Consider the following 15606-nt stretch of genomic DNA (forward strand, 5'->3'; position numbering starts at 1 on the left):
ATCGTTTGCCCAACTGTCGGCTTATTGTCACAATTTAAAGCTGAAAAATCCTGGGTCGGTAACTCATATCAAAACAAATAGAGATGGACGTTTTGAGTTATTGTTTATCGCCATTGGTGCTGCGGTTAGTAAATCAATATAATTTTGTTGACTCATTTTTGTTAGTTACATGCATTTCACATTTAAATGATTATGTCTTATGTATATTATTTTGTAGATTTGTTCGTTTATTACTTGCATGAGCCCAATTATTATAGTTGACGGAGCATATTTGAAAGGTCGATACCTTGGAGTAAACTTATTAGCAGTAGCCATGGATGCTAACAATGGGTTACTGCTAATAGCTTACGGGGTTGGCAAATCTGAAACCTCTGATTCACGGACATGGTTTATGGGGCATCTTAGGGATTGTGTAGGTCCTATTAGCAATCTGACAATCATATCTGATAGGGCAAACTCAATTGACAACGCTGTTAGAAGGTGTTTCCCAGATGCTTTTCATGGACTTTGTGGTGTTCATTTGTACAGAAATCTAAAATCAAGGTCTGCTGGTATAAAAAATCATAAATGGACATACTAGAAGGCTGTAAAAACTTATCGGGAAGTGGATTTTAATAAGCATATAAATTGTTTAAGACGTGTTTTGCCTCAATGCAAACACTAGAAGATGTCGGGTTTGAAATATGGTCAAGAGTACATCAACTTGGAGCAAGATATGGTTTCATGACGTCTAATAGTGCAGAATCAATCAACGCTCTAAGTCGTCATTCCCTGAAATTACCCATTACTATATTAATGGAGTTTTTTCGAGCCTCTATTCAACAGTGGTACTACAATAAAAGAAACCATGCATGTATTATTTCTTTAAATTCGTAACTTATCATATATTTTACTAAGTATTATTTATTTATATTTATAGGAACATTGGAACGTCGTGTTACACCATGGACTGAAAAAAAAGATAACGAAATATGTTGTGAAGTCAACGTTATGGAGAGTTGAACCATGTTCAAACACTTTGTTTGAAGTACTGGATAATAACTTAAATGGGCTTGTCGATCTAAATGCAAAGACGTGTAGTTGTATGAAATGGCAAACATCTGGTTATTTATATGGCCATGTTATAAAAGTTGCTCTTCATCTAAACCAAGATGATTCAAGTGCATACGCTATGGATTACTACACTAAAGAAGTATATCGACAGACTTATACAGAGATTGTGTACCCTATTCCACATCCTTCTGAGTGGGACATACCAGATGACTTACAAACAGTTTTGCCACCAGTCATGGACAGCATGCTACCTGGCCGACCAAAAAATCACGTTCGTATACCGTCTAAGGGTGAAGAGAAGAGGATATCGACATGTAGTCTGTGCAAGGAAAGTGGTCATACAAGGTTTGTTGGGTTATAGGGTCCATCGATCACCCTTAGGGATTCTATCATGTATGGGCGCGATATCGGTGCATGACTGCCCAACCTGCCGAGGTCCACGTATTCCTTGCGAAGCCCCTAGGCCCGCCCGCAGTACGCTATATATGCGGGGCTCTGCAATGCCGTGGTGAACTGTAGGGGTGCCCCACAAGAATTTACCTTGGCTTGGGGGAACCCAGTGATCACCCACTACAAAGATATGAGGTTAAAATGACCCACTTACTTATCACCAATTGGTTTTAAGAAGGAATGGTGATCATTCGCTTCAGAAATCTGTGGTTAAGCGTGCTTGGACTAAAGGAAATCCAAGGATGGGTGACCCACTGGGAAGTTGTTCAGAAATGAATGACTCGATCCTAACAACTGGTATCAGAGCAGGTTGCAGGTTCGAATCCCCCAGGTGTCGTTGGGGGTGATTGTTGGGTTATGGGGTCTAGCGATCACCCTTAGGGATTCTATCGTGTATGGGCGCGATATCAGTGAGTGACTACCCAACCTGCCGAGGCCCACATGTGCCTTGCGAAGCCCCTAGGCCCGCCCGTAGCACGCTATAGATGCGGGGCTCTGCAATGCCGTGGTGAACTATGGGGGTGCCCCACAAGAATCCACCTTGGCTTGGGGGAACCCAATGATCACCCACTATAAAGATATGATGTTAAAATGGCCCACCTACTTACCACCAATTGGTTTTAAGAAGGAAAGATGACCATTCGCTTCAGAACTCTGTGGTTAAGCGTGCTTGGACTAAGGGAAATCCAAGGATGGGTGACCCACTAGGAAGTTGTTCAGAAATGAATGACTCGATCCTAACAAGGTTGACCTGTGGATCATCAGTTTCATCACAATCATCTTTTCCTCTATCAAAATATGGATCCTCATCAAAATCCAAAGTTCATATGGTGTCAAGCAAAAGAAAATCAAAATCGCAATCAAAATCAAAATCCCAATCACAACCGGCTTCACCTTTTGGGACTTATTAACTTAGGTGATTTTTAAATGCAAACGTTCTATTATGTGTATTTTATGTGTGAATGCATACATTTCAGTTAGACATTCATTAGTAACTTGAGTTTTAACATTGCTATAATCTGTTCACTTGTTATCACTTATCAGATTTTTTGTTGCGATTGTTACGAAAGTCAAATTCGCAACGCGAAAGTCAAATTCACGTTGTGATTGTTGTGAAAGTTAAATTCGAAACGCGAAAATCGCAACGTGAATTTGACTTTTGTGTTGCGAATTTGACTTTCGCGTTGCGAAAGTGTACCTTCAACAGGTCTTTTTTGCCTTCAACATAATGCAAATTGAAATTTAAAACAACAAATCAACTTTTAAAAATCAATTAAACAAGTAAAAAATAAGAATTATTTACACATCAATTAAACAAATCAACTTTTAGAAATCAATTAAACAAGCAAAAAATAATTCTTATTTCCTCATCAATTAAACAAATCAACTTTACAAATCAACTTTTACAAATACATCAATTTCACGCAGATGATTATTTATGCACAAATACATCAATTTCACGCATCTCACTTCAGGATTAACCTACAGAAACCAAACATTTGCTCAAACAACACTTTCTACACATCTAAAACTAACAAACATCAAATTATTGAATTCTAGGTACTTAACCAAACATTTTCAAACCAACAAAGAGTATATATGTTAACAACACTTTCTCAAACTTACCAATTGTTTATGCACACTTTCAGCACGCGGATGCAGGTTGGCAACGTCTCGCATATATCCCTCTAGCCATAAAATGCCGAAACCACAAGCCTACTGCACCTCTATCTCTATCTGTGGGAGGTAGAAACTGTTTACTTTATGTTATACGAGAGGACCACAATCCCTTCTGGCTCCCTACGTTTGTTGTGGCGCGGTCTCGTGTCTAATCATTATAACTTTGAACTTCTTTGAGAATTAGTCCAATAATCAATCGCATCCAAATATTTAGTCAAATGAGCGCTCTATCCCTTACAAATAATATCTCTTAAATCAGACAATGGTATGTAATTCAACATGTTGTCATATACCATTGTCTTCAAGGATGGGAGTTGAAGCTCGACGAGAAGTCAATGACGACATTCCAAAATAAGGATAAACACCTGCAATCATAAATAATAATTCAATTGTGCACATCAAATTTTTATTTATGAACACCTTTAAAATATTCAAAAATAAATACTAACCTTATCGACCTCCCACCACGTAGGATAAAGTTTAGTTTTTCCATTACCCAACACATATGAAGTGTCTCTCTGATCCTTCAAGTGAGCTACGTGAAAAGACGTCGGTATAATAGTCCATCGTGTATTTTTTATTTTCTTCAATTTCCTTATTATCAGAAGACGTGACACCCATGCATCAATATATTGTTTTATAAAAAAATACATATATTAGTGAATTTCATAAATTTAAAAAAAATTAATCAAAATACAATATAAGAAGAATATAAGACTTACCCCCTCGTCGAAATAGCCATTGTCTTCAACCCCTAATAACACACCCCACCAAGACCGATCAAGAAACAAATGCATATCATCGTCGAGTTTGCATATGTCAGCGTAACACCCCTGGCTCCGCTCATATAGATAAAAATCAATTGCGGTCTTAGCCCAAAGCGTATTATCCAGAATTGTCTCCGTTAGTGTTCTACTCTCCACTTCAGATATCGGAATGGTACTGACCGATAACTCATACGAAAGCTAACTCCCATCCATCATGTCGGGCACGTGAGGGGGTTTATCAATATATCGACATATTATTTCATGTGAATCGGGCTCTCGAACGGTGGGAGAGACCTCTTGAACGATGACAGGTGCCTCTTGAACGGTAGGAGGGGCTTCTTGAAAGATGATATGGGCCTCTTGAACGATAGGAGAGGCCTATTTAACGATGACAGATGAATCGGGCTTCTTCTTACGGAGTCTTGGCACTATTGGGGTGAACGGAGACGTAATGGCACGTGCACGACGTCTGATGCGTGAACCCCGTCGTGCAAGAAAAACCCGACGTAAAGCATCTACCTTATCGGGCCACTAAAAATAAATTATAACATAAATCAGTAAATAAACAAATAAATAATGCCAAAAAAAGGTTATTTGCATTTTTAGTATAGTATTAAACAAACTTACCTCATTGCGTAGAATATGAACCTCATTCTGTATCGATGCAATAATCTCACGTAGAGCAACTACCTCGTCACGTAAAGTAGATCCCTCACCATGTAAAGCACCATTGTCATCGCGTAAAACCTCTACCTCACCACGTAAGGATCGTACCTCATCACACCATGCACCATTGTCTTCACGTAAAGTACAGACCTCCTCACGCAAAGCATTGACCTCATCACTTAACTCTCCTAACTCATCCCGTGGAGGTGGAGAACAGTGAGATAAATATCGTGGCATCTTTGTCGGTCGCCTATCATGAGGTGATGGTGGAGAAGAGGCTCGATGATGTGATTAAATAGGTGATGGTTCTCGTTGTGGAGGTGTATAATCGGCTCGATCAGGTGATTGCTCTGGGTGAGGTGATGGCTCTCGAAGTGGGGGTTGCTCATCATCCGTGCCATCAAAAAAATGCTTACTAGCTTGCCACCAATCAGTGGCAAGCTCAGCCTCTATGGGTGTCAGCCTCTATAATGGATAGTTGGCCTCCTAACAATATAAAAGCTCAAACAAAGTTAAACGTCTACTAGTAATAACTTGTTTATATATGGTAATATTTGTGTTAACTTACATCATTCATCGTCGTATATGGTAGTAACTCTTCCCAATCCAATAGGCGGATCCTCCTTTAGGAAATAGCCCTAGGAATATCATTTGAATTTTTGATTGAATATGTCTGCATGTTGGGAAAAGCCTCAAATATCCAAATCTACAAACAATATAATACATAAATATTAGTAATTGTTAAATAATTAATTATAATTTTGGAAGCATTATATAGAAATTCTTACCTTAAATGCCCAAATAAAGCCTGCCAAAGTGTATTTGGAACCATGGCCACGCAAACTTTTTCGGTCCTCAAAGGCAGACGACAACTTTTTCCAGGTAGCTTTCCATAGATATAAACCCCACGGAAATAGGTTCCATGCATTTAGGTCCTCTACCAATAATATTAGGTCCTCAGAAATAGGTTGTCTGGAATCTTTGCCAAAAAAGTCGGCATGCAAAAGTAATAAATGGCATACTCGGATAACATCAAGGTCATTCATCCGAGTAAAACCATCTTTAACAAATAATCTTTTCAAGTCATCGACGTGTAAACTCGGCTTCGCCTTTGCCAGCTCAGGAAAAACCTGAGATAACCATGATGGGCGGGCGATATGACTAGTGTACCGACTTACATCATCGTGTCCAAAGCGTAGACCGGTGATTAAGCAAAACTCCTCCCACCCAAAACAAGTATACGCCGGAGGAAAATGAAACAATATCTCTTCATCACCACGTTGTGTCCTCTCGGGTAGATCGTTAGTCATGGTCTGAAGAAACAAATGGGTCAACATAGCATCTCCACCCGGATGTTGTACTTTCAGCCATGGCCCGAAGCAAGTATCCTCAAACAATTTTCTTTGTATAAGTGTAAGCGTCGATGAAATTGTAGTGGCTACGTTTAATTTATTCCTTAAGGTCAATGAAGCCAAAAAAAAATTTCTAAAAAAAATAAACATACCAAGTTAGATATACCAAAAACTACAAATTATACACTATAAACAGACATGATATTAAACAGTGAAAACAAAGCCAAATATGTTTCAAACTTGCACGGTATTCACCCAAGTCATTATTTTATCATAGTTCACAAAATGCATCAGATAACATTCCAGAAGTAAGTACTTATATAAACATTTAAAAGGATAAAATATAGGTTTAGTGCAGGTTCAAGGACAACATAAAGAGTAGTAGTTTATTCTTGAAACTTAAATTCGCAACACTGTGAAGTTAGTATTTGTCTTTGTTTTTTGGTTGAAGTAATGCAATTCATTCAAGTTTCAATTTGCATGAGAAGAATAGTTTCTGAAACTTAAAATCGCAACACGAATATGAAAATCGCAACTTAAGTTTCAAATAGTCTTCTGCAAATTGAAACTTGAATGAATTGCATTACTTCAACCAAAAGACAAAACAAAGACAAATACTAACTTCAGATGGTTAAAGACTAAACAGTTTAGCAGTATTGGCAACAACCGAATGAATTTACTAAGCAATCTAAGTGAAATGATTAATCTATTACTGAAATTACCAGTAAATTTATCATCAATTTAAATATGAAAAATCTAATAATAATAAAAAAATTTCAAAATAAAAATAATTAAAAAAACTAACCCTCGGTGGTTGATTTTCCATTTCTGACCGTGAATGGTTGTGAGGGTGGCTCTGAGAGATGGAGATGGACGGATTTCGCCGGAGATGGGGACGGATGTCGCCGTAGAGAGTGAGAGATGGAGATGGGACTGAGTTGTGATTTAGGGTTTTAGGTTATGATTTGCGATTATAATGTTTACATTTGTGTTGCGAAATAAATATTGTGTTTCGAATTCGAAAATAAAATTCGCGTTGCGAAAATAAACGCGCTTTGCGAATTTGACTTGTGTTGCGAATTTGACTTCTGTGTTGCGAATTACAAATTCGCGTTGCGATTTACATATTCGCGTTGCGAATTTGGAAACTGGGTTGCGAAATTGGAGTTCGCGTTGCGAATTTGTTGGTCATTTTCGCAAATCCAAAAAAAGTTGGTTAAAATCGTATATTATAAGACATTTTCGGTCACTGAAGTTATTTTCTCATTTTTAAAAAACTATGATGACAACATGTCACTATAAGATAATATCATGTCATCATTAAAAAAAATACCACCTCAGCAATTCTGTTAATTTTTCAATGGTGGGTGATCTAAACAAAAGTAAAACGTAATGTTATGATTTAAAAAAAAATAATTAGGTGGCCAAAACATAACAAAGATGATAGTTGGGATACTAAACTTGTAGTTTACCCTAAATTCTACTTACGCCATTTAGCCAATGCTCGTTTGTGATGGCTTATGGCTTCAAAATGAGAAATTAGAGCTAAGAGATTTATAATCTCAAATTCTACTTGTAGTTCAACAAGCATTTGTTTTTGTCGGGATGAACACAAGGAACTTGACATAAAACAAGCTTCAAGATTGCCGATTGATTTTACAACAATTTCACTACTTGAGAACCATTTCCAACTGTTAAAATGGTAAACATTCAAATCCAATGACAGTCAGTTGTAACAATAAACTGTAATTAGAGCTCGGGAACATTCCTTAGCTTACACCCCATCTGCATGAAGTCCATGATCATCACCTTGGCCCGGATAACATAGAGGGTAAAATTGTTGAAGAATATGCCTCCATTGCTTCAGGTGTTAATCCATGTAGAATTTCTTCAATCATGCTACCTTCTACATCTACTGACCCCTCAAAAAGCTTCACTAGATTAGACATGGAAGGCCTCCTTGCATATTCAGTTTGCAAGCACCATGCAGCAACCTTCATCATCTCCACAACTTCAGCCTCATTCGACTGCATATCATCGCTGCACTTATCGACTAAATCCATGAGTTTCTCTTCTTCTTGCTTTGTCCTAAAGAGTCCCAGCAAATGCCGATCTTCTTCTTCCTGTTGAGATCCATCCAGGTTTGGTCGCCCGCACAGAATTTCTAAGACCACAATTCCAAAGCTATAGACATTTACTTTCTCGGTTATGACTGAGCTTAACCATTCAGGAGCCATATAACCAGGGGTTCCCCTCATAGTCGTAATGACTCGACTCTGCTCTTTTCCAAGTATCTTAGATAACCCAAAATCTGAAACTTTGGCATTGAAATTCTCATCTAAGAGGATATTTTGAGGTTTGATGTCCAAGTGAATTATCTTCTGGTTGCAACCTTCATGAAGATAGGCTAGTCCTTTCGCTATATCTAAAATGATTTTCTTTCTGATTTGCCAACCAAGAGCAGTTTCCTGGTTTTTGTTGAAGATCCAACCATCCAGCGATCCATTGGCCATGTACTCGTAAACTAAAAGCCTATTGAGTTTTTCAGCACAAAATCCAACCAAAGTAAACAAATATCAATGGTGAATGCTTCCAATTGTCTGAACTTCAGCTATGAAGGACTTGTTAACTGGACCGAAGCCAGAAAGATTCTTCACTGCAACTTCAGAAGCAGAAGGTAAGACTCCATGAAAAACAGATCCAAATCCGCCTTCACCAAGCTTGTTGCTAAAATTCTTGGTGACGTTCTGCAAATCTTCGTAAGAAAATCTAACCGGCGTTCCCAACACGTTGTCGAGATCATCCTCCTCATCTTGTTGAAACCCTTTTCTAGATCTTAGAAAAATGAGAATGCAAATTAGAAACACAAAAAAGATAGCTCCAAGAATTGATCCCACGATAACTATTGTATTCTGGTTTTTCCTTGGAGTGAAATTCGGTGAAGAAATATTATTTGTATTAGGACTCTCTGGAATTGCAGAATTCTGCACCTTTATAAAAGCTTCTGAGAATTTGTCACCACCATGATCACTTTTCTTGATGGAGAATACTTGAGAAAGAAAAGAGCAGTAACCCCTACTATATACAGCAGCTTTGCAAGAATAGTTGTTCAAACAGGCTTCCTGACAATCTTGTAATGTCGTTGTCTGGGGTAATGAAAAGCTATATATAGGTTGAGAATAGTATCCCCTAAGCTGGAGAAAACTGTGATGAAGAGGAAGGTCACAAGAGATTGGTGAAATTGCATAACAACCAAGATCTGGGTTTGTATAATTCACTGGCCTGAAATACTTTGTTTCTTGTCTTCTAGCATTTTCAGCGCAAATGCATCTCTCTTCTAAGCAAACGCTATATTTCCACATGCCAATGGATAACTACATCGATCAGGGTTGAGCACATCAGTCCCCTGCCACATGCCAATGGAATCTTTCCACTCATATGCCTTCAAGTGGCCATCGCTTCCCAGTTGTATAAAACTAGCTGAGTCTGCCACCGAGAAACTCCCAAATCTTCCGGTTTGGAATAACACTGAATTATTATTTGGTTCCAAGGAATAATTTCTGTTATAGATTTGGGAAGGATCCGAATCCATATAAGCCGTGAATTCACCAGCAATGACAGCAAATGCATACAAACCTTCACTTGGATCATCTGGTGATACACTGGCCCTTAGTTTCTGCCCTAACCATAACCTTTGACCAACAACCAAAGTATCGGTTGGGTGATCGAATGATTGCCAAACCATGTGGTTGGTTTTGTCAAACAGAACGAGGTTCCCCTCTGCACTCAAGTTTAACCCTGAAATGAATTTGCTTACCATGCTTAGGGATCAAACGAGAGTGTCGTTAGCGTGTCTCAGGATAAGTTTGCCTTGAGAAGTGAGCTTCAACACTGCCTCTTCCTCAACTGGATTGTTCCGATTAGCGGACCACACCACCTGGGGAGAAGGAAAACTATAATAATCATCAGAGCTGATATTCAAAATAGAGACAGGAAATAGGCAATTGTAAGTATCATCCACGTTGCCGCAGTGGAAACCACATACAAACATCCCATTAACGAGGATTGGCCTCACACCGGCATACCCATGGAAAGTAGAGTCATGTGCTTGGATGTTTCTCCAGGAATTCGGGCCATTCACAAATGATGGACAGCCCATGGTTTCAGCGTCGACATGAAACGACGATGTAACAATGAGTAGAATCAAAAGTGTGATCACTAGAAAAATGGTACAGACATTCGTATTCATGATCGTTTGCGTTCAAGCAGGGAAGAGTAAATTAGCTGCAACAATGGCGTCAAGCTTGATAGACCAGAAAATTCAATGCCATGTAAATTTCTGATACATTCTCTAACATATAAACATCACACTATCATAATTCATACCATAATTCAATATTTCATAATAAACCCTTAATGACAAATAACCCTATATGAATAAAGGGTTAGAGGTTGATCTAAAATTTGGAATAAACATGTCAATTGGTTATAAATCCGTTGATTAACACTTATGCACTCTCAATTTAGCTAATAAATCCTTAATCTCTCTCTCTCTCTCTCAAATTAAGGTTCAAGGACCAAAATGGAAACTAGATTAAATTATAAATTTAACACATCAATAAAGAACCACATAATTATTTTTCACGTGTTCTTTAATTTACGCCCTTTGTAGTTTTTCTTTTGCTATGCTTTTTAAAAGTATTTTGTAGATGTTATCACTCTTATCAATCACTCTTAACAAGATTGCACCTACAAGAACATCCGATGGGTTAAAAGTTTTTTATAATGAGATAACAATTGGATCCAAAATAATTATAGAATTATAGTTGAAGTATCACGTTCGGATAAATAATAACTTAAATATTTAACTCACACAAAAAATTAATTTAGAAACTTATTATTCGAATAAGTTTTCTAGGTAAATTATATTGATAAACTTTTTTGTTGTTGGCCTGTCTTATTTTAGTTATTGGTTTTGGAAAAGTAATGTTTTGGTCACTTACATTATTAGTTCATTATATTTTGGTTATTGAGTCGTTAATTCTTGTTAGTTCGGTAGTATGGCACGTTAAAAAGGGTTAATTTTTAAATTTAACCTATAATCTTTCAAAAGTATATTTTCATTCTCTTCGTCAAGTAAAAGGCAAGCAGAGGGCCAGGGTAAAGATTGGAGGTTGGAGTTCACGGGCAGCTGGGGTGCGCCAAGCACAATAAGTGGCCTTGGGGCGGTGATGACATGTTGGTAAAATACGAGGAGGTCAAACGACGGTTGAATACGATGGGGACGCCAATAAAGATGAAGGCTAGGGTAAGATAATGAAATTTCTGGGAGAAAAACAAATTTTAGGTTTTTTGTGAAACAAGTGAAAAAAAATAAAGTTTTGAAAGTTTAAAGGGTTAATTTTAGAATTAATCTATTTTTAACGTGTCATGTCATCGAACTAATAAAAATTAATAACCTAATGATCAAAATATAATATAAATGATGAAAACATTATTTTTCAAAATCAATAATCAAAATAAAACAGATAAAAAATAAAATAAATCAGCAATATAGTTTACCAAGTTTTTTTTACCATGAAATAAGAAACTTTAAACCCGACATAGCCAACTATCCCCGCGCCTTGTTATTCGATTCCCTGTGTAAGTGAAAAAAAGACAAATTAAAACATTTATATTCTTCAGAAACCGGCTATGTTGACTCAATAAATTAATAAAAACATTTCAAACTGTATAAAAAATAAACAATTAATAATTTATAAATTAATAAGAAAAGCCGAATAGCATTAAAAAAATAAGCATTTCCTCGTGTTCTACACTTGTTAACCACCATGATCATAAAATAATCCAAAATTAATCGCAGTTAATCATGAGACAGCTAGGTTAATAGTGATTCCCAGCACCTATTTAACTTGCACATATTTTAAGAAATAGCTGCCTAGCTAGGATTATTTAATTTAGTAAAATAGAATAAACAATTAAATTTTTTGCAAGTAATGAATGTATTACACTATGTTTTAAAAAAATATTTTATATAAGATGATTATGATATAGAGGGAAAAAGATTTTATATAGATTTAATAATTTTATAGTTAATGAGATATGGTGATAGTATATATCATTAGATTAAAATTTTAATTATGAGTATGTATATATATAATGTATAATGTTATTATAAAATATAACGAAAAATTAAGTAAATAAATTATATTACATGTGTTACTAAAGTATTATGAAAATTATATTACAATTATATACTGTTGTAAATAGACAGTAATCTTAATTGAATAAAATCGTTCAAATATCTTAGTATTTAATTTATTGTTCTTGATTATTTGACATAATAAATCTTGGGTTACTCCTATTTATATCAGGTTGTTTGGGGTTGTACATAGACAGTAACCCTAACTGAATAAAATCGTTAGAGAAGCTTAGCATCCACCCTATATCTCATTGTTTATATATATATATATATATATGGGGACCAGAGTTCCAAACCAGTCAAAAATTGAATGAACCTTTGATTTTAGTGTTTGACAAAGCTTGGCCACCAAACAACCTCTCTCTCCTCGTAGCATGCATGGCGGCAGACAAGCACGCCATTCTTTTTCCTTTTCCAATATGTTTTCTATCAAAGCTAGGAAGAGAAAAAACGCATTGCTTGGATTTATATATTCTTTGAGTTTCCCCCCAAAGTAAACTGTTTACTTGGATTTTATCAAAGAAAAAGGAAAAAGTGTGCATTGGACTTGGAACCCTAGCTTTGACCTGCATGCTGCATTCAAACCTTCTATAAAAGACCTTCTTCTTCCCCCATCATATGACTCCTCTTCTTCTCTAATTGGAAAAACCAGAACAAAATGGCGTCCATAAGAGCTTTTACCCTTGCACTTGTGTTCTTCTTGGTTCTTGTAGGAAACTCAAGTGCACGTCGACAAACACCAGATAGGGAAGACAGTGCAAATGTAACAGTTTATACAGATCAGTCTGCTGAAAGAAGTGGCCATTTATCACCAGAGAAAGTAATTTTGAGACGAAAACGAAGTCATCATGGGCATGGGAAGAGCGAAATGGGTGGGTTTGCAGCTTTTAGTGGTGATTATCATGTCCCAAAACCTCACCCGCCTAATCATAACTGAGAGAGAGTGTGGGAAAAGGAGGAGGTTTCTTGGTCGAAACCTTACAGTTTTGGTTCGGGATTCGTTTTTACTACTTGTGATAGGGACTAACATATTTGTATATGTATCAAATACAATTAAATATGTTTTGAATCAATTTCATCACTTTGTAATGCAACCAAATGTTTTGAGCTGAATGCTTTGTTTTTAGTTCAATTGAATGCCAACGAGTTAGTATTCTCTCCGTCCCATTATTAGAGGTGTGAAATATCAAATTCGATAACTATTTTGGTTAACTGATAAATTTATATTGCTCAATTCTTCACTAACTGTCTACAGATTGTGCATGCCTTATTAATAATTAAGAAATTTTTTAAATAAATAATATTTTATAATTATTTTAAGTTATTTTGAAAAAATTATATCTATTACGACATAGATTGGTTTGGAGATATGGAGCCTAATGGACTTTGAAGGGGGGAATGTGGCCCAGTGAATTTTTGGAGGGTAATGGGAACTCAATCGACCCAATTCAGGTAGGATTTCCTTGATCAATGTGCGAACTCGAGGAACCCAGGCGGGTGAGTCGGTAAAAAATATGGCGGGTGACTCAACGATCGGTTCCCCCAAATAAACGCCTCAAAACCTTATCCAAATCAATCATACGAGACGAATCCAGTGATAATCATCCACCAGATCAGCAACAATTTGACGAAGATTATTCCGATCCGGAGGTATGCGGGATATGCTTATCCAACGGTGGAAGAAGAGCAATCAAGGGCAAAATCAACAACTGCGATCATTTCTTCTGCTTCGTTTGTATCATGGAATGGGCCAAGGTGGAGTCGCGTTGCCCTATGTGCAAACGCAGGTTCACCGCCATTCCTAGACCGCCTAAGGAAAGTGTCTTTGCTTCTGGACGACTCGTTAACATCCCTCAGCGAGATCAGGTCTTGTTTCCCTATTAAATTTCCTTCTTTTATATAATTATTGAAGTTAATTGCTTTGTTCTTTTAGTTTGCTTTTGCCTGATCTGCTAATTTTACCTATAAAATCGATGTTCTCATAAAGTTCATATGAATTTGGGTGATTATCAGACACTATAGTTGCTCAATCGGTTAATTCGGTCAATGTCTGAATCGAATTATTCAAAATTGAATTAATCGAATTTGTTTCTCAAACCTATAACCGCACTGATTATTCTTATAAAAGAAATTATTAACTGAATCGAACAAATTTAGTCTATTTCGGTTGGTTTTAGAATGAACCGATTTTGATATAATTTTTTTAGTTAGATTAATTTGGGTTCAATATAGATATTATTTGAGTTCAAAAAATTTCTGCTACCTTTTCAGGTTTACCATCTCTCTGTAAATGCAACATCCAGGCCAAGTGATCCCTATGCAGAAGTTAGATGTAGTGTGTGCCATGGCATGACTGATGAAAGTCTTCTACTGCTTTGCGATCTCTGTGATTCTACCGCCCATATGTATTGTGTTGGCTTGGGGGACGACCGTACCTGATGGTGACTTTTGTCATATTGTGCTCTTTCTAGGTCCGAAGATGATACTGAAACCGATGATCAAATGTTCTCTGCTAACTGTAATGTAAAATTGCCATCTGAGACAGATGTTTCGATTTTTTATATGGTTCGAGAATTAAATATCCCAGGGCTCAATGGACATATTGCATCGTCATGTTCTAATTATTCGCCTCCTGGTATAATTCCTGGAAGGGAAAGCAGTGGGGTAGATGAAGCAAGTCGTCCTAGTAGGAATACTGTGGGTAATTCAACTGAATCAGTTGCAAGAACATTGCGCCTTTGTCGCAATGTACATAGCCGGATACAAGTTCTTCATGAAAACTGGCGTTCACTGCAAAATAGATCAATCATTAAGTTTCTCTTATGGTGTGGCTGAACCTGGGATTGGAAGCCGTGGGAAAGATAAGGTTGCTGAAGTGTTTCATCACAGATCAATTGAATCACAATCATCAATTTCAACAAGTCAACAACCAACTTCTCGAGGCAATTCTATTCTGCCCAAGGAAGATTTGTATGATATTGATAAGGCATGGAAAATGACTTGTATGACAACTAGTAGTTCTAATCAGAACTCAACAAAACTCCCTTGCCTCGGAAGTACGTCGAAAGAGGCAATCAGCAGTGCAGGTCTTCATACATCAAAAATGCACCAGAATGAGGAAAGAACAGGAAAACAGAAGCAGTACGAGTATCATTATCATGAGAGGGAAAGGGAAAAGCACAAATCTCCAGATAGATGTGGAAAAGCAAAAGAGGATAGTTATGAATATTGGACCGAGTGATAATGTTCTTTCTTCTCGTTCACCTCGATTTCTTCAACCTTTGTCATCTGCAAAGGTTCAAATTCAGAATGGTTGCTATCATGTAAATGATCCAGGGCTAAAAATACACAAAGTAAATATCTAGAATCATCATCTTCAATAAACACAGAGGGCAGATCTGGTTCTAGTAGCCTGGTTGGTTCAGTGTCAAGAGGA

At 36.9% G+C, this 15606-nt stretch overlaps 3 protein-coding genes across 4 annotated transcripts; 1 reads left to right on the forward strand and 2 right to left on the reverse strand.

Annotated features, from left to right (window-relative positions):
* Positions 1-7754: 7754 nt before the first annotated feature.
* On the reverse strand, positions 7755-8770 carry LOC120148091 (G-type lectin S-receptor-like serine/threonine-protein kinase SD2-5). The gene has a single exon (XM_039161281.1). It carries the CDS (start codon positions 8479-8481, stop codon positions 7774-7776), a length of 708 nt encoding a protein of 235 aa, XP_039017212.1. The 5' UTR covers positions 8482-8770; the 3' UTR covers positions 7755-7773.
* Positions 8545-9967, reverse strand: LOC120148103 (G-type lectin S-receptor-like serine/threonine-protein kinase SD2-5). The gene is made up of 2 exons (XM_039161291.1): positions 9316-9967; positions 8545-9172 (listed from the first exon to the last, which is right to left on the reverse strand). Exons 1-2 carry the CDS (start codon positions 9786-9788, stop codon positions 8545-8547), a joined length of 1101 nt encoding a protein of 366 aa, XP_039017222.1. The 5' UTR covers positions 9789-9967.
* A 3698-nt stretch (positions 9968-13665) lies between these two features.
* Positions 13666-15452, forward strand: LOC120148106 (PHD and RING finger domain-containing protein C126.07c-like). 2 transcript variants are annotated; one of them, XM_039161295.1, is made up of 2 exons: positions 13666-14036; positions 14442-15452. In XM_039161295.1, exon 2 carries the CDS (start codon positions 14839-14841, stop codon positions 15409-15411), a length of 573 nt encoding a protein of 190 aa, XP_039017226.1. In that variant the 5' UTR covers positions 13666-14036; positions 14442-14838; the 3' UTR covers positions 15412-15452. The 2 variants fall into 2 exon arrangements, with proteins under 2 accessions (XP_039017226.1, XP_039017227.1); XM_039161296.1 differs by having other exon boundaries at positions 13677-14036.
* The last annotated feature ends 154 nt before the right edge of the window (positions 15453-15606 follow it).

Source organism: Hibiscus syriacus, unplaced genomic scaffold, assembly GCF_006381635.1.
Source record: "Hibiscus syriacus cultivar Baekdansim isolate YM2019G1 unplaced genomic scaffold, ASM638163v2 tig00110948_pilon, whole genome shotgun sequence".
Lineage (NCBI taxonomy): Eukaryota > Viridiplantae > Streptophyta > Magnoliopsida > Malvales > Malvaceae > Hibiscus > Hibiscus syriacus.

What these genes read in the sequence shown, in the direction of transcription:
- LOC120148103 (XM_039161291.1), bottom strand. Translation starts at nt 9,788, where the DNA reads ATGGTAAGCAAATTCATTTCAGGGTTAAACTTGAGTGCAGAGGGGAAC. An exon ending in TTGGCATGTGGAAATATAGC is followed by an intron (nt 9,173 to 9,315) that starts GTTTGCTTAGAA and finishes TCTTCATCACAG; the next exon opens with TTTTCTCCAGCTTAGGGGAT.
- LOC120148106 (XM_039161295.1), top strand. Translation starts at nt 14,839, where the DNA reads ATGAAGCAAGTCGTCCTAGTAGGAATACTGTGGGTAATTCAACTGAAT.
- LOC120148091 (XM_039161281.1), bottom strand. Translation starts at nt 8,481, where the DNA reads ATGGCCAATGGATCGCTGGATGGTTGGATCTTCAACAAAAACCAGGAA.